Here is a 20,202-nt window from a genome sequence, read left to right on the forward strand (position 1 = left end):
TTGAGCAACAGATCAAAAGTAACAATTTTGGCAATCAAGATGCTCTTCAGAAAACCCGCTTTTGGCATGTGATGTGCAATTCAGACACAAGTAAAAGAGGAAAGGGAAAAGAGAAGATTCAAGTGTATTAAACATTGTTCCTTTATTAATGAAATGGAAAGAGAAAGCAATGTGACTATTCGATGTCTGATCATTTATTGTCTTCCCTAGTAAATAAAGCCAGCATATCACTGCAGGTTTATGAATGGGCCTGTACTTTTTATACAGCACAATATTATCTTGCAGCATAAGTTTTTGGATAACAGACCAACGCTTTTGTTCAGAATGGGCTTCAGCTCCGTTTGTAATATGCACAAATTGCTTGCAACTGCATTTCTGTTCAGCGTCACCTGCCTGCAAAAATGTTTGCAATTACAGCTCCATAACACATGTGGACACAACCTGTACAGAGAGAGATTTTACATGGGAAAAAAAAAAAAAATCTATTTCTATGGTGCATGGGGCCAACAAGGAAGGTGCCTGCAAAGATGTAGACCAGTGTAAGTAAACAGAGCTGCACTGATTTACACCAGCTGACTCTCAGCACATTTTTTTCAATGTATTGCCTGTAACTGCCCTCTCGAAGGCCAGAGTGAGCCAGGAAAAGAAACAATGCTTCTTTATAATTATAGCCCATTTCTCATTCAGCAACTGAAATATGGGAGATACTAAAGAAACATTCTGATTCCAAAGAAAACCACAAAGCCATTGTTTTCCACTGAACCATGTCTTAAATTGTTTTCTTTTTCTGATAGCCAATTATTATTCACATTTGCACTACCCAGCTGATAATAAGCCAAGCTCTTGCAATCCCAGCCCTGATCAGGGTTTTTCTCAGAATTAGCCGGCTGGACGAGAACATCTCGCAAGCAAAAGATGACACTTATGTGCATCAGGTTGTGTGACTGGCTGGCCTGACATCCAGCCAGCCCTTGAAAGTCAAGGATAGGGTTAAACATTCATTTATTTTTTCCCGTCCTCCTCTTCCCTCCTGCTACCAGCTGGTAGTTCCCCTGGCAAGTGTCCATCATATACTGCTGGGTATTTTTTCTGACTTTAAACATGGATGAATAGGAGGTTACGTGTCCCTGTTTCCAAAAGAAATGTTAACAGAGTGTGAGATATAACTTCAATATTTTTTTAAAGCCTCCTTTTCTGACACACACAGGCCACACAGGTAATATTCCTCAAGAAAATTTCCTACATTTTTGCAAGATTCTTATTTTTAAATCCTAGACCTAGTTTGTTTGCCCAATACCATATGGATTTAATGATACAAGGCAAAGAACAACACAGACTATGGGTACTCAGACATGATGAGGACAAGAGTTCTTTATAAGAGGTAAATGCACATTAGCATCAAATACCTTGTGCCCTGTTATGAGGGAAAAAGACTACACATGTAGTGATACAGAAGACAACATAGTGCAGTCAGAGCGCTAAAACTGAGCTGACCTCCTTCAAAGGAACTCTTAAAAAATCGGAAATCCTTTACAAAGCATGAATACATAGAAGATTTACTTTGGTTTTTAAAGATCATTTTAAAAGTTAATTCACCTCATACTTGCCTAGTTTAGAATTACTTTCATTTGAAGTTTGGCATAGGACATAAAGCCCAGAAAGGAACCTTGTAAAAGAGGTATCAGTGCAAAACCTGCAGGCAACTGCAGTGAAATACTGAATAAGTGCTAACAGCTTCAAAGAGAAGACCCACAGGTAGAAAAGCCTGCTATTTATTTATTTAATTTCAGTGGTGTTCAAGAGAAGTGAAATATTTTGCGTGTTGTTATAATAAAGCAAAGCAGAGGCAAATTCATTAGCAGGATACAATACATTGCACTTCTCTCATTCTACTTACATGCTGTGTTTTAGAAGATAGAATTCAGCAGTCAGGTTCCTACTTAATAAGAGTTTCAAAAACTCCCCTCATTTTCCCTCATGAAGTCATTGGTGGGAGGAACATGGAGAGAGATGGGAGGAAAACACAAGCTGTTTATAGAAAACTTTCCCCCTCTAAGCAAGACCTATCTATTTTACAAAGATGATTTTTTCTCCAACCAGATTCATCATCTGCAGCATATAAGGCACCATAGATACCATGCCTACACAAAATAAAATTTCAGCTCAGGTCCAGCCTCACAAATGCATCTATTCCATCAGAGATGAACAAGCTGTATTTAAGAGTCTAAGTATTTACCAAGTGACAGAAAAACATGTATTGAATAATGAAACAGGAATAAAAGACCAATAAATTTGACTAAACACCTCATTACACAGGTGAACTTCAAAACCCAATAGTTAAAAGTACTCCTGCCTTGGATTTAGCATTGCTAGCTTCCCAAAAGGTGTTATTAACACAATGTACCAGAAAGCATGGTTCCTTTGGGTCCATCACAAGCTTAAATGAAAGTGAGGCCTGTTAAAATGTATTATTTCAGGCTCTAGAGGATGTCAGTGACATGAAGCAAACCTTCAGATACAGAACCACAGGGAGGAAGCTCCACAGCTTCATAAACACCTGTTAACATTAGAATCATGGAGGAAACACTACTAGCCTGTGTTACATGATACAAGACACTTCAGGCATATAGTCATGTATATACGTATGTGTGTGTGTGTGTGTGTGTGTGTGTATATATATATAAGAAAAAATATTGCTAGCCTTTAAATCTTCACTAACAGAAGTAACACTTCCATTCCCATTTAAAAGGAAAATGCCATTTTTCATACCTATCTGAAATCGCAAACTCTTGCGAGTCTTTGCTGTGCAGCTCCATGCAGAAAGCTAGCGCTTCTGGCGTCGCCCTTTGGCATACCAGGCTGCTGGGCTCCACAAATGGATATTGTTGTCTTTTAATTGCTTTTTAATACTGTGCATTATGGCACCCAACAGGGCAATAGCATCCAATACCAGAGAGGCATCTTCAACTTTTTGTGATATGCGTGTCAGGAAAGACAGAAGCTTCTGGCTGCAAACTCCCACTCCCGCTGTGCCACGTTACCTGCAGCGTGAAGCTCCTGCAGCGCGCGTGCGCATCCCGCAACTGTGGTTGCAGAGCAAACGCCCGTTTACAGATAAAACAGCATTTAAATGTCATTGTCCTGCCTGTGCAGAGATCTACAAAGTATCAGGAGAACTCTTTGTACATTATTCTTGCAGTGAAATGTAATTTTCAGTGTAGTTGGCACCAAGACTGAAGTTCAGCCAACACACAGATTATTCCCTTATTGGGAAGGCTTTGGAGCCTGGGAGGAAAATTCACTTTGATCTATAGTGGATCTCAGAAACCTCATGTAAAGTGGAAAAGACAGAAATACCTTCCCACTTAAAAAATTCTCTCTAGAAGAAAAATTAAGCTAGCACAAGAAATTCAACTCTGATCTGGTTTGAATCTGTTAAGAGCAGCAAGTATAAAAGCACATCCTTATATCAAAATCAGAGCTGTAACCAAGCTGGTACCTCCATTGTGGCTCAGGGTAAGGCATGCACAGGGATCCTGCAGGCTTCTCAGTGTAATCAGCTTTAACACTCAACTAATTCATGCTGATCATCACCAGGTCCAAGGAGCTGTCAATTCTCCCCAGTACAGGGCTTATAGCTTGAAGGCATTTGGTGCAGCTTTTGCTTCTAGACATAATTAAAGCTTATTTACAATGGCAGGTTCTCCTTGATACAGAAAACCTCCAAGTTTGCATCTAACAAATGACCAACAGGAATAAACTACTGATAAAGATCTTAGCTACTCCATATCAGAAGCCAAACGATATTTCCCAATTTTGTGTAGTTTTATTTTGATTCAAGAGATTGCCCCATATATTTTTCCTATTCCTATGGTTTTACTGTTCAACGTGTACTTGATCGAAGCTTCATCCTGTCTTGCGCACATATGACAAGACTAAATAGAAATGCTGAGATTACTGTATTAGATTATTGGTCCACCAGACCTAGCACCTTGCAACAGAACCTCAAGCTGCTTGTCTCAGAGAATGGCAAAACAAACAGTTTGCTGGATCTTCTCAGTTGTGCTGGAAATGATGAGGACACATCACTAGTTTGATACTTCAAGGCAAAAGACTTGTTAGCTCTTACAGGCTTTTCTCTCTTATTTTCTATGACAAATTCTATACAGAAAGTAACCTCAGTTCCAATATGTAGGAAAAAAGTAGGAGTAAAGATGTAATAGTATACTGATTAAACCAAATCACCTCTGCATTAAGATATTTTATTCACTGTTAAACCTCTTTGAAAAAGCAATCTACATTATGTGTCATTTCCATTTTATTTGGTACGTACAGCTTTTTTAAAAGAGATCATTCACACTTTTAAGTATAGGTGGGAAAAAAAATTCATATTATCAGATCTAAAGTGTGACAATAACAACTCGTAGCTTGGTCATTCATCAACATCTCTAAGTACTGGTCCAATTCTGAGAACAGATTCTGGTTTATAAACCCTTGCTATTTTATTGAGGCCTATTGCACTAATGGAACCTGAGAATGCTTATTATAAACAGCTGCTGTAAGAGAAATAGAGAATCAGTGTATATTACCATTTAAAAACCCACATATGTTTAAAACAATAGAAGTCAGAAAACACAAGCTTAAAGAGAAAAGTTCTTAAACAAAACTGAAAGATCAATTTCTGTTCTAAATCTATTATACACAATCACTTAATTAAGCCATTATTAAACATAAATAAACATAAATCATAATGAGGAAGAAACATATGTGGTGTTCTGGGTTGCATCTACTCTTGCTATGTAGATATGTGAAGAATACCAATGGTAGAGATATGCAAAAGCATTTAGACAATCTCTCTTTGACTTCCACTTCATAGTCGCTGAAACAGCATACGTACAACGTATTATAATTTCATTTACATAATAATAGGAAATTATACAATAGGAAATCAAATAGCCATTTAAGAATTTTAAACTGTTATTCACATTAAATTTTGTTCACTTTTCCTGATTATTATTTCTTAGCATTTTATGACTTTCCTACTACAATGTAACTGATTCCCTAAAAGCCTCAAGCTACAACCTGGACTCTTACGTGCTATGGATGTGTAGCTATGACTAATAACAATGGCAACAGATAAGACACAGATTAATATACCTTTTGTTGCAAGTTGTGTATTTAGAAGAAGACTACAGAACAAAAGGATTAGTGTGAAGGTGGACTATACCTTACACCATTTTCAGAAGACCCTCAAATATAGTTTGTTGCAAGAAAACCATCACTGTTGGATGTTGAAAATGTGAACTATGGGAAGACTTTGTGGAAAAGTCTTTTATTGGTTGATCTGTTTCTTCCACAGCTGTGTAAGTGCTCACTGTGTGGGAGTTAATTGTATTAGTTATCTGGTGTAACAACCTGATTAATTTTGTACTTCAGCACTATTAACTACCACACTATACATGATTCACTGGAGAATGAATGAATTTAATCCTTCTGTTCAAATACAAAACCAAACAAGAATAATCCTTTGTTTTATAACTTTTAAACAGATAACTTAAATTCTTAATGATGCTTAGAGTACATTAGGAAGGCACTCACTGAAACTATTTAGCTAAGGGTAACTAGACACTTCCATTAGAAAGCCTAATTAATTGGGATTTAAAAATTAACTCTGATTTACAACAGACCATAAAACTACCCAGTCCAAAATTTTATCTTTTTATTTGAAGGTTTATAAAAGTGCAAATTAACGAAACAGTATCAATACATTATCCCTTGTTATTTCAACACTGTTCTCAATTATTTGCAGCTGCAATTTTAAAACAGAATTTTAAAAAATTGGCAGGTCTCAAAACTCATGCTAGGCTGTATTTATCTTGGCATATTAACACACAAGTAATTGTGAGGATAGGGAAGAGAATAGAAAAGAAAATGGGACTACATGAAAGGCTTACAAAAGGCATACAAAAATAGGTTTATATGATATACCTATCACTATCACTTTTTGCACTATATCATACAATCTCATATGATATAGTGCAAAAAGGCCACATTAAAGGAAGCACTGATTTCTACTGTTAGAAGTCTACTTAGTTTCCATAGCAAAAACAGTCACTAAAATTTTACCACAATAAATGAGATGACGCCCCAAAGAGGAATTTATTGTTTTCAAAATTTCATGTTCTATAAATAAGGAGGAAATTTCATCCCAATAAATGAGAAGCATAATAATATAGGAAAGCAAAACCCTAAAACTGGCCCAGAAGTTGCTAGCTTAAAATACACAAGCTGGCGAACAAACGAAGCAATTAGACACGTCACAGGAACCGCTCAGAACTGCTGCTCCTTGTGTACATTGTGGCACAGCTATTTTTCCACAGCACAGAATTTTCAGGGTATTAGCCAAGTGGGCAGACTAACAAAATATTTTACAGAAAATGAGATATTTTTATATCACAATCATATAAGGTCTTGGTTTTGAGATTTTTTTTTTCTGAGTCATTCCTAAATGCAGTTGCTAAATTCCCTGATGTCCCACCAAAGAGATATAGTACAAGCAAGTCTGAGTAAAATGAAGAATATAAATTTTATAAACACATTGTGAAAGACTTTCTTTCCCTCCCCATGGGCCAAAAAAGAATCCCAAATAAATCCTCTGCATTTGAAATAAATGGCTACTAACAAAAGAACCTTTAAAAGCAAGGGTATGCTCATGCTTCCCGTCTAAATTTGTGGTCAGAAGCAAACCAGAGATTGCCAGGTTGAGGGAAGAAGGTGCTCTTGCGATACTTTCCCCAGTGGCCACCCCAGAGTACCAGGAGCCACTTCGGCTAGTATCTGGGTGAGCAGTGGCTTTCTTGAATAAATCCACTCCACAACAGCACAGCTCCCAGCAGGCATCGCAGAAAATGAAACCCTTTATAGGGGAGTCAAGAAAAGTTGTTCCTGAGCCTTTTGAAAGGGAACTGTCAAACCCAGAGCACAATGGGAGAAAGAGCAAGTTAAAAAAAAAAAAAAAAAAAAAAACCAAACAACAAAAACAACCCAACCAAAAACACAACTCTGGCAAGAAAAATGTGTTAATGATGGTTTATGCTCAACATAAATTACCTCTTCTTTCACTCTCAATGTGGATGTGTCATGAGTGCCTATGAGCTACCCATGTACCTTATGAAGGGCCCACCCAGGCTGCAGGAGCGGTAGTCAAGGACTCCTGTTGAACTTGAGTATAAGCATGATTTCTGATTTCCCGTTCTGTTTCTCACCTCATTTCCTATGTTACTTTTCCTTTATATGCCTATCTCACAAAAAATACTTGCCACTGACATTACAATATTAACATAATATTAATAGAGCACCAACAAGAGTTGATCACTTGCAAAGTGAGGATGACAAACTGGCTGGATTTCCATTGCCTTACATTTGGAAAGCTTTTTTCCACAATTCTATAAAAACCTTTCTGTAGATTATTTGAAAAATACCAACTGAAAAAATTAAGATCTGAACTTATTACACAGTCTTGAAGAATATATCAAGTAAACTGTATCTAGCTTGTGGACTAGGCTTCTGATCCTTGGCTTTATCAGTAATTTAACTCCTGACACAAAGAAGTATGTGAACATTTATCAATCAATCATTTGTTGTTTTAGGCACGTTACTTAAGCAATAAAAAACTCACCAGAAATATCCTTTCAAGTTGATCTTGAATGTCTTTCATTCCTGGAAAGGCAGCCACCCCTTGAATCATTTCTACAAAGATACAACCCACTCCCCTACAGAGGAAAAAAAAAAAAGAAAGTGTGCAACATTAGAAAGATTTCTTATAGCTTAAATGGCCAGCAACAATGCTTTTGTATCCATCACCAGTAATTAAATAATATTTATTTATTTATTTATTAAAATCAACGCCAGGCTGAAGGACAAGCATGTGCATTTACTAAAACCAATGTACACATATGAATACTTCTCAGGTGTTTGAAGGCAAGTGTAGAGATAACAGGAAGATGGGTAGTAGCTGTTGAGACCAATAAAGGCACAGCAGCTGCTCTCTGTTTGTATGAGTGCTTCCCAAGCAACATACTCATGCTTTCAAATTCTGGGGATGTGGGAGTGGCAGTGAGAGAGCACCCTTGGGAGAAGCTAAATGGGGACAGGACTATGGCATGGAGGCACGCTGGAAGGGCTTGGCATGGGAGGAGAACCTGGAAAAAAAATTAGTAAAAATGAAAAGGGCATGCGGCTGCTCACAGCCACTGAACTAAGCTACTGCCCAAATGCAGATGACTTCTGGAATGGGCTTGCTTGGGCTTTCTTCTCCCCTCTTCCAGCAAAAAAGAAGGAAGCTCAAAGCCCACAGCTCTGGGGGGGCTGCTGACCCTGAAGCTTCCCCAGAAGCTCTGGCTGAGAGGTGCTGCAATGTGCTGAGCAGCCATGGGCTCCCTCCTCTCCCCGCTGCGACAGCCACTTCATTACAGCTCCTGTCCCTGGTCTCTCACAAAACGTACTTCACATGAGTCCCCCTCATCCCACTCAGTTAAGCCACTGGCAGAAGTACTGGGAAATCAAAATATCTGAGACATACTAACTACCGCACAAAGAATGGGTTCTCAAAAGTTGAGGAAAGTTTCTCTCACTCTAACTCAAATTTCAGATAACCTATGGACTTCCTGCATCTGAAAAGCAAAACAAATTACAAACTTGCATTTGCATCTTTTCGGGATGAAGAGAGCTCAAGAGTTGCTTGTTCCCTCAGCAAAAATAATTTTAAGAGAAAACATCCCCCTTGGCTACCAATAGGATGCAGAATTTGATTATATATTTTAACTTGTTCAATTACATTTTTCTACATACCTTTTTCTACAACTTCCACATGCAAACATCTATGTATGCTGTATAACTACATCTGTGTAAACAGCCACACAAAAAAAATCCTTCACCCAAAACAAATGCCGATTCAATAACCCAAAATATATATCTAAATGAACCAAGAATTTGCAAAACTAACTACAGTACCACCTCTCTCTGAAATTGAGAGTTGTGTTTCTGTGTCAGAAAATTCCAGCAATAACCTCTAATTTAACTTTGTTTTTAGAAGTAAATTATTTGGAACATAGTAATTACATACCTTTTCATTGCTTATGCATCGTGATGATGCATTCGGAAAGTAGCTTTTAATTTTAGGGATATATGTGCATATATTGGTGAGGAAGTGGTTCTAGAATAAAACGACTTCATGAAAATAGTTCGCGTATTTTCATTAAGGCCGGGGCTGAGTATTTATAGATACCACTTAATTAAGATTATCGGTAGACAACCCATGCTTTACTCATCTCTGAAGGCTTCGACCACTACTGAATAATGAAATAATTTTACATTCCAGGACAATTAGAGTTGATAGTCAAATTTCTCGAAGAAGAAAATCAAACATACATCACTATTTTCTAATTCTACATCCCAAAGCATAGATTTATTAAGCAAAGTTTCTCCTTAGGCATTGAAAAAACTTTGAAAAGCACAGTTCTGGTCAAATTTTAGAATAATTCAGGTGTTTATAAAAGAGAGGTTAAAATTTATGTTCCATATGCTTCTGCTGGTTTCCAAATGAACTGAAGTGATTAAACTGCCATTCATCATTTAGTGTGGTTAGTGCTTCATTAGGCACAGATAGACACAATATATCTTAGTCAAATACTTCTAAACAGTATCAGGCAAGGAAAAATTCAAGATTTCAGTCAGAAGCCACTTATTCAAGATGAGAAATAAAACAATTGAATTTAGACTAAAGAAAAGAGGATTAGAGTTCTATTCTTGCAACCAGAAAACAGGCATTTTATTAAACCAGTGTATCATTTGAGGGCATGTACTGCTATCTGCAGAAAAACTTCAGCTAGCTGTTTGAACAGAAATACTGTAAAGGCAACAGGAAGATTTTGCCCCATTTTATATTGTTTCACATAATACATTTACAAAATTTTCCACTTTTAGTGGGTCTGACACAAGTATGAGACAAAAATCAAGTAAGAACTACAAACAACACTACTGAAGAAAAATTTCCTGCTTGGAAAGAATAATCCTATTACGTATCTTTGACTCTTGTGTAACCTAGGACTCCATTTAGTCACAAGCTGAAATGAGAGTGAAAGAGTACTGGAGTTAAATAAACAACTAATACAAGACCCAAAAGGTTATTAAAACCATTGAGGAGAGAGACATAAACAACCTTCAAGGTCTGAGCTGTTCCCTTTGGCCCACTTGAAAATTATCTTATTTTCAAGTTTTTCAAGGTTTCAAAGGTTATGGTGTTCAACACATCGAAGAATAAGTCCATAGAATGAGAAGATTAAATGAATACTAAAAAAAACCTAGAAAATAATAATAATTAAAAAAAAAGTATGACATTGAACTGATAGGAAATACCCAGAAGCCATAATAGCACATAAAGGCTTCAAAATGGCTGGATGGCATTTTAGATGTCTCAGTGGTATCAGTGAATTTTAGGCTCACAGCAAGTAGAAACTAAGTATGTAACAGGATCCCTGAATCACAAACCATAAGTGCACACACATTGAACACGAAAAGAAATAAAGCCTTTACAAGGCCTTGAAATTTAGAATGTTTTTGTAGACCTCACAAACTCTTAAACAGGTTAGAGAGATTTTTGAGCAAAGCAAAGATTATTTTTGTGCCAGAAGAACTGGTTTGTAAGGAAAAATTAAGAGAACAATGTCATTCTTGGCTACAAGAAAACAAAAGGGACAGGGAGAACGTGACGACTCTGTATTTAAAATTATGCAAAATGAAGGACAGGGAAGAACTGATTAGGATTTTAATGGTTCCCAGAACTGTGGGTAGATCCAAGATAGTATAACTAGAAATAGCAGAATGCCTATAGGAAATAAAAATTTTAGGGTGAGTGTTCGAGAAATACACGTAACAATTGTGCTGTACCCCAGCCTCTCAGTGGACTTGAAGCTCCACAGTTACAGTCCTGTAAAACTAGACAAGCTGAAACACTTAAGAATATTCTTCAGGGAACAGACTTGCATTAACAGTAGGGTGGATAAGATGACCTCACAAATCACTCCCATCTCTAGTTTCTATGACGCAAAGATTACTTCTTGAAATATGAAATACAACAAATTAACTTGGCTTTAACGTGCATGCATCTCCAAGGGTAGGTTATTTATGTATAATTTGTGCACACTCAGCATACAATGCCATTTTCAGGCAGCACTTGAGAAATAACTTGTGACAAAAGAACATCAGCCTAACATATTTCAGTGTATTCGATTCCGATTTTCCTTCTCTTTTTATAGGACTTCTGATTTTGAATAAATAAGCCAAATGCTGCGACTTCGTTGAGCAATCTTTCCAATGGAACAGCACAGGATAACCTTGCAAAGTAAAAGTGACAGCCATTTAATGTTGAAATGGGTGGCTTACCTTCTGATGACAAAAAGCGTGACTAAACCTATTGATGTATTGATGAGACCATATGTGGCCATACCATCTAATATTGCTCTCCTATTGTCCTGCTTAATTTCCTGGGACTCTGGCTGTCACCGTACAGCCTTATATGGAGTAAGAGTTAATAGCACAGCTAAATGAGTTGCTCTTGCATTTGAATTGACATAGTAAATGAGCCTGTAAAAGTGAAGCTGGATGCCTCAGGAAACTGCATTTTTTTTTTTTCTCCTGCACAGCTTTTATAATTCAAGAGGATATTCCCTTACTGGTGGGTTGGGTTTACATTTTTGGTTTAAGAATTCACATTCCTGTCTCTGTATAACAAAGATCCTTATTGCGACAAGAAGAATCTCCAGCCTATCTGTGGCTGAATACTAAAAAAAAAAAAAAAAAAACATAAAAGCTTTGGTGAGGCATAATCTATAAAAGATTATTAGCGTTGTTTCCTTCAGTTAATATTCCGATTTTTCTTGATGGATCCATAAAAGAGACTACAGACACACTCTGAAATGAGGACTTGTTTCCAAACCAAGTTTTAGTTTATACTTAAATCAAGATTACAGAAAGCCTATATGCTTACTATATATGTTTTAAACTGTTGAACTTTCTGCCCTGAACAGATCTGCTTTCTAGCAGGCTCAGTGCAGGTGATAACATTCAGCATGTTCTTCACAGTGAACACCTATGCTGGGTCTTCACATAAGGTTTCTATCTAAGCCTGTTTTCAGCATGCAGGATTTGGCTTCAGAGGGGGAAGCCATTTTATAAAAAACAAGTAATTGCTTCCAGCAGTCCACCTGGTGAGATTTCTGAAATTCACAGGAACAGTAGAGTTTTCATTCAAGTTTCCCAAACTACATATAGTTTGTACTGTTAAATAGATGAGAATTGTTTTAAAAAAAAACCCAAAACATACACACACACCCCCCCTCAAAACCCAGCTACTTGTTTTTTTATGGATTTGTCACCAGGAGGCAATACTGGAACCTCTTCTATAGAATCCACTGGTAATATGCAACATGTTGGAAGGGCACAGAGATTTTTTTTATCTTGTTTGATTTATTCAGAAAAAAAGTCACGTTCCTGTACCATCCTGCTTATGAACAGAACTAAGAAAACAAATTTTGAGGGAAGGGAATGAAAAGCAAGGGACTTTTGTCTCTTTCATTGACCAAAATCTGATGTAATTCTACAGTGGCACACTGCCAGAATACCCACAGATGCTGAACTTGGTTGGAATTTGTCTTTCATGACCACTCCACTTTGATATGTGAAAAGTAACATACGATGGGAGATGCGGTCTGATCAAAGAATAGGGGCAATAAGGCAAACAGATTACAGTTCTCACATGAGTGAAGCAAAATGTCCCTTCCATGATGACAAAGAACAACATTAAAATTTCTGCAGAAGGCAGATGCAATGAATGAAAAATAATTTACTTGAAAGTATGATAGTTCAAAGTATTTCTTTACAGTCAGTCTAGAAGCAATTGTAATTACAAGTGAATAGAGTGCTCGTGTTCTCGCCTGTGTCACTGATTACCTAGAAATAAAAGCTCCAGAAATTTGCCTTGCGATCCAACCCTCTGTAGCAATGCTCAGTTTCTATATTAAGAAGCATTATCTTCATGAAGGATTAAAATGTACATGATCCCTTTTTGCAAGAATCTTTCTATTAGACTCACTTGTTCTGTAAAAGCAGAATGCAAACAAAGCTCAAGAAAATAATCTTTGAACTTGAGCAACAGTTTGCCATGAGATATTTTCCTGTTGAACATGTTCTTCCTGGTTTTCTTTTCTGCATGCAGATATATTTATGAGGTACTTTACTGACACACATGAAACATATTTCTAGCAGTGGAAAAGTGATAGTAAATCTGACGTGCCAAATGGATAAAAGTAGTTTTTAGACAGGAACTGAAATGCCCTTCCAATAACTACAGACCAAGATGGTTTCCTCACACATAGTGTTTTTATGAATTCAACCCTATGAGAATTTTCTACTCAAAAGCTAATACAGCTGATAAAACTTTTGAAGAACTCACTGACAACGAGAGAAGTTTAATTAACAATACCTTGATAGTTATTGCAATATCCTCACCTTAATATCCTAATCCTACAGATTAGCATTTCTTTGGAGTGGAAGTCCTAATCATAAAGAACATCAAGGGCAAAAGAACTAATTTAGCCTACGCTGTTTTCTCTCTTGGGCCCCAAGCAGTATTTCTTCAGGGCATACTGGGACTCCTGCTCTCAGATTTCTCTCACTGCAAACTGTTTACAGCAGATACAGGATAAAGATGCCTTTGTAATATCCCTTGTGTAAAAACATAATTTGGTGCACCTGTGTCTAAGACAAGATCCATTTTTATTTAATAAATATCTTAATTGCTGTCATAGGTCTTCATTGGTCAAATATTCATGAAAGCATGCATGGAATTACAGCAAGCACTCAAATCTGCACTTGGAGCAAGCTATGTGTGGAAAGTGGTGTGTTCCTGAAAAATACCATTTATTTTTCTAATAATAGGATAGAAAAACTCCATATGAAGAGCTTTCCCTAAATTAAGACCAGATTTGAAATCATGTATATCAATCCAGATGTTACAAAGTTAAATAACAGTGATTTAATAAGCAATTTCATAACATTTGACTGGCCTAGTTTTAAGTGATTTCTTCCGCAGCACTAAACATAGCTGATGTTAGTTAATAAAAGTGAATTTAAAATATATGACGGCCCATAACTTCTTAGGTTACCTGAACTGTGACTAAGAGCGTATTTTTTAAAAGCAAAACAACAGGATATGCAAAAAATCGCCAGATGTTAGCAAACACAGTTTAAAGCCAGCTGCACTTCAAAATAAAACATCCCTAGTGACTTCTTGATGTAAGCAACCCAGATGTAGCAGTACATGCATTACCAGAATCAAAAAGGATTTAATAACCTGTTTAAATTTTTCATTTACTAATACTATATTCTTCCTGTAAGGAACAAATAGAATAGGTTCATTTGGGGATTTTTTCCCTATGTTTCTGTATTATTTATATATGGGTTTTAGTAATATATAAACCCTTTATGTATTGAAGCTTATTTTCCTTGCATTGACTTTCAAAGGGCTGTAAAATTCAAGGATTAGGACAAGCTACACCAGAGGCAATGCAAAGCCATTTTCCTAGCTGCTAGTAAGTCCTCATCAAGAGAGAAAAAAAAGGTATATCAAAGGTTATCACAACTCTTTGATGCAGTCATGGGTAGTATAATACATTCACACAATGCTGCTGTATCAAATGCTGTCAGCAGTAAATCACAAAGCCCACGGCATTGATTTCCATCACCAGCCTAACACCACTAATGCATGTACATCTTCATTAATATTATTTTATTGCCAGTGGCTATTTAAAAAAGAATGCAGGAGAATGTAACGTTGCATGTGGATCATTAGCTTTTAGTTACTATCCTAATGCCCTACACTGGCAAATGAAGTGTAAAAATAGCCCGCAGCCTCTGCCACCTGCTTCCCAGCCACCGTCCAGGGGTTAATATTTGGACTCTTTTTTCATGCAGCTGGCCTTCTACTCAGTAGGAGCCCCACTTTCTGTTCCTTGGGAACCACCATGAAATGTCATTTATCATGGCTACAGCAAAGGCCCTGTGTCTTTTTTTTTCCCTAAATGGAAGAAACAGCTGTGCTTTCTACCTCAACATTATTTAAATATTTAGTGAAGTGGCTGCCTAGTTTTGTCATCATGTAGATCATCAATAAGGACACATGAGAGCACACACTATCTGCCATAAGGACATAATGCCAGTAATTGCATAAAAATGCTAATGCTACAAACACACTTTTGATAACAAATTACGAAATTATCTTTGAATCTGATGGTAGGTGGGTTTCTCCATGTCTCCCTTCCTCCCACTCTGGGAAGCCACTAAGTGGTTTAAATGTAATTATGGCCCAGCTATGTACAACCGTTGTATAAATAAAGCCCCAAGCCTGCCTGTGCTCCAGCAGGGCTCACTGTTAGATGTGCCAAATCAGCGTAAGTGACCTTAACGTGCAACTACACCTCTTGCAATCAAACTGGAAGCGCTGTCTCAGATAACCCAGCAAAGCATAGAAGTAAAAACCTAAAGCTCTTCTGTCACACACAATACACATTTGCTCTAATCTGATTTCTGATGTGGCAGTAGCTGAGCCTCTACATAAATTCCTGCCATGTGAAAGAACCTGTATTACTAGGGCTTTTTTCTAAGCTTTTTATAGTTCTCCAGTTTGTACAGGGCAGCAAAAATTTTCTAATCTAGTACAAGAGCAGTATGACCTCATTTTTCATTTGAAACAGAACTCACCACCTCTATCCCTAAGCACCTGGATAGATGTATATGCAATGCTCTGTGAGAGAGGACATCATTTATTGAGATCATTGAAGATGTCATTATTGTGTTCTTCCCCAATACTCTTGCATCATTTTTGTCAGGACACAAAATAATGACCTGGATTGCTGAAGTGGCATTTTGAGTCCTTCCTTGATCTTCCCTGCTGTCCAGGTAATTTGAATATAAACATATGATAATGAAGGAAATGCTCAGTCTGCATTTACAGTAAGTTTAAAACCCTTCTATTAGTTGCATGGCTTACTTTGATTTCTATCAGAGTAACACCACATAGTTTACTGGACTTTTTAATAGCTCTTTTACTAAAATCATTATTGGGAGGAATGTTAAAAGATCTATTTTTGACAAGCTATTGAACTTTTGAGTGAAAAAGTTCCAGTGAGAATCAAAAATGTTTTAAAATCCTTTGTTCAGTTTAAAAAAAAAAAACACCAAACAAAAAAACCCCTTAATTTCAAAGTGCAATAATTTCTTTTTTAATTAGTAAATGTTAAAAAAAAAAAAAATTCCAATGTCTCTTTTGACTAAAAAAGCATTTTAGAGGACTTTTTGAGCAGTTTGCTCTATTAAAGCATTTAACAATTTTCTTTAGCCATTTCCATATATTCTTTCGTTCTCTTTGTACTTCACAAATTGAGACGTGTATGTACACACATACACAAAGATAGGGGACTCTCAAGAACTGAACACATGTAGATTGAACTATAAGAAGATGAGCAGAAAGAACTATTTATGTCTCCCGGCTCTTCCATCCTCTGATGCAGTCGTCCTGCCTCACCCCAAGCAAGTTGAGTTTCTTGCTGAGGGTGTCAGAGGTGTATCTGGGAAAAAAGGTGACTGCAAAACATTGCAGATGGGATGCGGAGATTGAATACAGTTTGTGAAGACACCAGGTTGAACCTGATCTTTGGGAAAACAGGACAGTTTTAGGATAGTTGAGAAGCTGAGATGCAGGGGCACATCATTTTAGATCTGTGAGGTGGAGAATGGTTTGAAGAAAACCAGACAGATGATCCAAGAAGATGCTGCGTTTGCCTCTCTGGTGCAGTTACAACATCACAATGTTCACATTTGGAAAAGTTTGTTCACCCTCCCTTTCCTGCCTCTTAGTTCACCTACCCTTACAAGGTCAAGGAACTACAGCAGCCAGAGGCTCAGTTATATTAAATGGATTAGATATTCTAGTATTTCTACTCTGTAACCCCTTCAAATGAAACAATCCGGCAGCTTCTAACTCCTGCCCCCAGGAGTCAAGACTTAACAGTGCTACAGGGAAAAACTAGATGAGATTTTCAGGAAAATGTAGCTTTTCATCCTACATTCTCTGATCTCAGCTACAGGACTAAACACAACCTAGTCATGCTTAATTCCCTTCCTCAGCTAAAAAGTGTTCCTGCTAGGTCATCCATTTCAGTACTACGCTGCAAGATTACCTTGACAAATATTATTCACCCACCATATGAAAACATAAGGTCCTTCTAATCCTATCTTACAGTCACCTCTAGATTTTAACACAATCATAATTCTAAATTTCGGTTGCCTGTATTAAAGAAAGTTATTTCAGTAAACTACAAAAAAATCATTATATTTTTCTGAAACTTGCTCAGTATATTTTTTTTCTCAAATGAAACAAGTTGTATAGATTTAAAAAGTCAAATACACATTCAAAAAAATTAACGTCTACCAGAGCATGAGACTTTTTTTGTAAGGAAAAATATTTTTTTCCGCATTTCTGTTTCTTGAATCAACATGCATTGCTTCTACTAATACAGTTGAAGCTCTTAATAATTGCAGAATTTGTGCAGATTACAGAGATCCAGTGACCTCAAAACTTACAGGATAAAAAAAGAACCTCCACCTTGGTTTCTAACAGTCAAAAAAACCAAACACCTTTGTTCAACACAGGACTAAATGATGTTATCAAAAAGAAGCAAGGTGCTACATATTGTACACATCAAATTGCCCTTTCAAACCTGCAGGTCTAAATAAGATCTGTAGGTTTGAAAGAAAACTATTCATTTATGTGTCACACACTGATTTACTGCTAACAAGTACAGTAGATTAAGAACTGAGGCTGTATCCTCATATCCAGAGAATCCTGGTTTTGTCATTGCTACAGCTGGGCATGGTGAAAGCCTGTCTCCTGCAAAACAAGTATCATATCATATCAAAGTACCACATTAAGACTACAAAAGTCAAGCAACAGCTCAGTCTCTTGCAAAGCACCAATGGCTCTTCTAGCAGTGCGTCAACAGCAGGTATCAGCTGCCAACCAGTGGTGCGGCAGGAGGGGATTCCTTTAGGGAGGTACTGAGTGAATCACACGGATTACTATACACAGGTTTTCTAACCTGTACCACTAATCTCACTACATATTTGTTTTACACGTCTAAAAAAAATCAAGAGCTAAAGCACCTACATAGAGTCTTGTGTAAGGATTCTATACTTACCACATGTCAAGGCAGGTAGAATATTCTGTTGATCCCAGAAGGACATCTGGAGGCCTGTACCATAGGGTTACCACTTCATTGGAATATGTATGGCTGGGAACTGATTTAGCTCTTGCAAGACCTGTGGGGTAAATACAAGTAAATTAATACAAACAAAACAAAGAAACAGTTTGCTGTACAGTTACAATCCTAAAAGGATATGTGAGCACACATCACATCATAACATGACGGCATGTTGCAAGCATTTTTTTCTTCTAGTATTGGAATAAGTTACTTAATGAAAGAACATGGTAGCATCTATCATTTAGTACCTGGCTAAACAGAGTTATGAATATTATGAAGGAATAATAAAATATGTTTTTCATAATGACAACCACAGGCCCAGGAGAGCTGCAAAGATACATTGTGGTATACCTAAATGAAAGACAAATAAACAAAGATTTTCATTTCCATTAACTGCTCATCCTTAGGCATCGACAGTCTTTCATTTCAATGTTATTTAGAAAAAGGAAATGAAAAGGAAAGTCCCAGACAAATAGTGCCACAGATGAGATTTGTTTTTTTAGGGGAGCCTAAGGAAACCTTCCACAGTTTACACTGAAAACCCCAGCCTGCTTATTCAAGTTTATATTTGAAAGCAGTAGACACACTTACACATTACCATTCCAATAAATATTAATATTGCAGTAATACATTAGAAAATGGTATGTGCAAAATTCTTCTCTCTCAACAAATGTATACTGGCAGTGGACCAATCTCAGAAGCAGAAATCATTTCAGTGAAATCTGTGGCCTACTAAAGATATACTATTTAAAATAATTGTCTTTTAAGCTTGCCAGTCATTTAAAATAATTCACATTACTACACAACCATAATGTATCTCATGTAAAATTGGTAAGATTTTAGGAGAGACCCTCATATGCTAAAAACAGCAGTAGAGAGCATACTTTTCTAACAGCTCTCCTACAGAAGTCTCTCTCCTCCAGGAAATGGAAAAAGATTTTCAGGACTATGGTGACTGTTCCCATCATGGGCCTGCAAATACCTTTTCCAAATAATCTGCTCCTAGTTACTGCCTTGAGACCACCTGCTCCCTCGCTGGGAACACTGGACATGCACAAGTAATGGAAGTCAGGAGAATGCGCTACTGGGTTTATTTGTGTCTTCCTAAACAAAGAACTACCAATTTCCCTTTCACAAAACAAATGAAATTACTAAAACAGAAGGTCATGTCTTACATCTTACAAAAACCAAAAAGCAAAGTCATACACTCAGAAAGAAATATGCACCATGAGAATTCACAAGAGTGCAGACAAGAGTCCTTTGCACCTTTATTCTTAATACACTGGAGAAGCTATTTAAGAACAGTTAATCTCAGTGAATATGTCTCCATAGTAATGATGGCAAATCTTGTCAGTAGATTGCTTTATCAGCTGATTATAGCAATTAGACCAGTGTAGGGGAATAATTTGACTTGCATGCCAGAATTTCTTCTAAAAAAAATTACATTTCAAATACAAATAACCATTTTTTTTAAGTTTTCAGACCTCCATCTCTTTTACGTTTGTGCACTTGGCCACCAGCTTGACAAATAACTTGGCTCACACAGACAACTCAGGGTTGTCTAGGTACAGCCCCAAAGAGGCCAGAGGAGAGGTCACGTCACACGGTCTGCACTGCCTCCGCCTCCAGATTCATGTTTTTGCTTCTAGGAGATCAGAAACCACCACATGCTCTAACTGGTGAATAGTTCTTATTCCTAGCCCAGAGAAACATTAACAAGTCTGAGTTTCTGAGCACCTATATCCCACGTGACTAAAGTGAAACAGTAGTCCCTGAATTTGTGGATATGGACCTACTATTATTAAGCTAAATAAAAATTATGAAAGGA

The 20,202-nt window shown here is 37.0% G+C and overlaps 1 protein-coding gene across 1 annotated transcript in view; it reads right to left on the reverse strand.

The window, feature by feature from the left end:
- CDK14 (cyclin dependent kinase 14) overlaps positions 1-20,202 on the reverse strand; it is a 324,235-nt gene that overhangs the window by 120,437 nt on the left and 183,596 nt on the right. Inside the window, exons 9-10 of the mRNA XM_082325474.1 lie at positions 18,312-18,432; positions 7,679-7,772 (exon numbers count right to left, since the gene is read on the reverse strand). Coding sequence (XP_082181600.1) covers positions 7,679-7,772; positions 18,312-18,432 — 215 coding nt within the window. The remainder of the gene's footprint in view (positions 1-7,678; positions 7,773-18,311; positions 18,433-20,202) is intronic.

This window comes from Platalea leucorodia (assembly GCF_965183815.1).
Source record: "Platalea leucorodia genome assembly, chromosome: 1".
NCBI lineage: Eukaryota > Metazoa > Chordata > Aves > Pelecaniformes > Threskiornithidae > Platalea > Platalea leucorodia.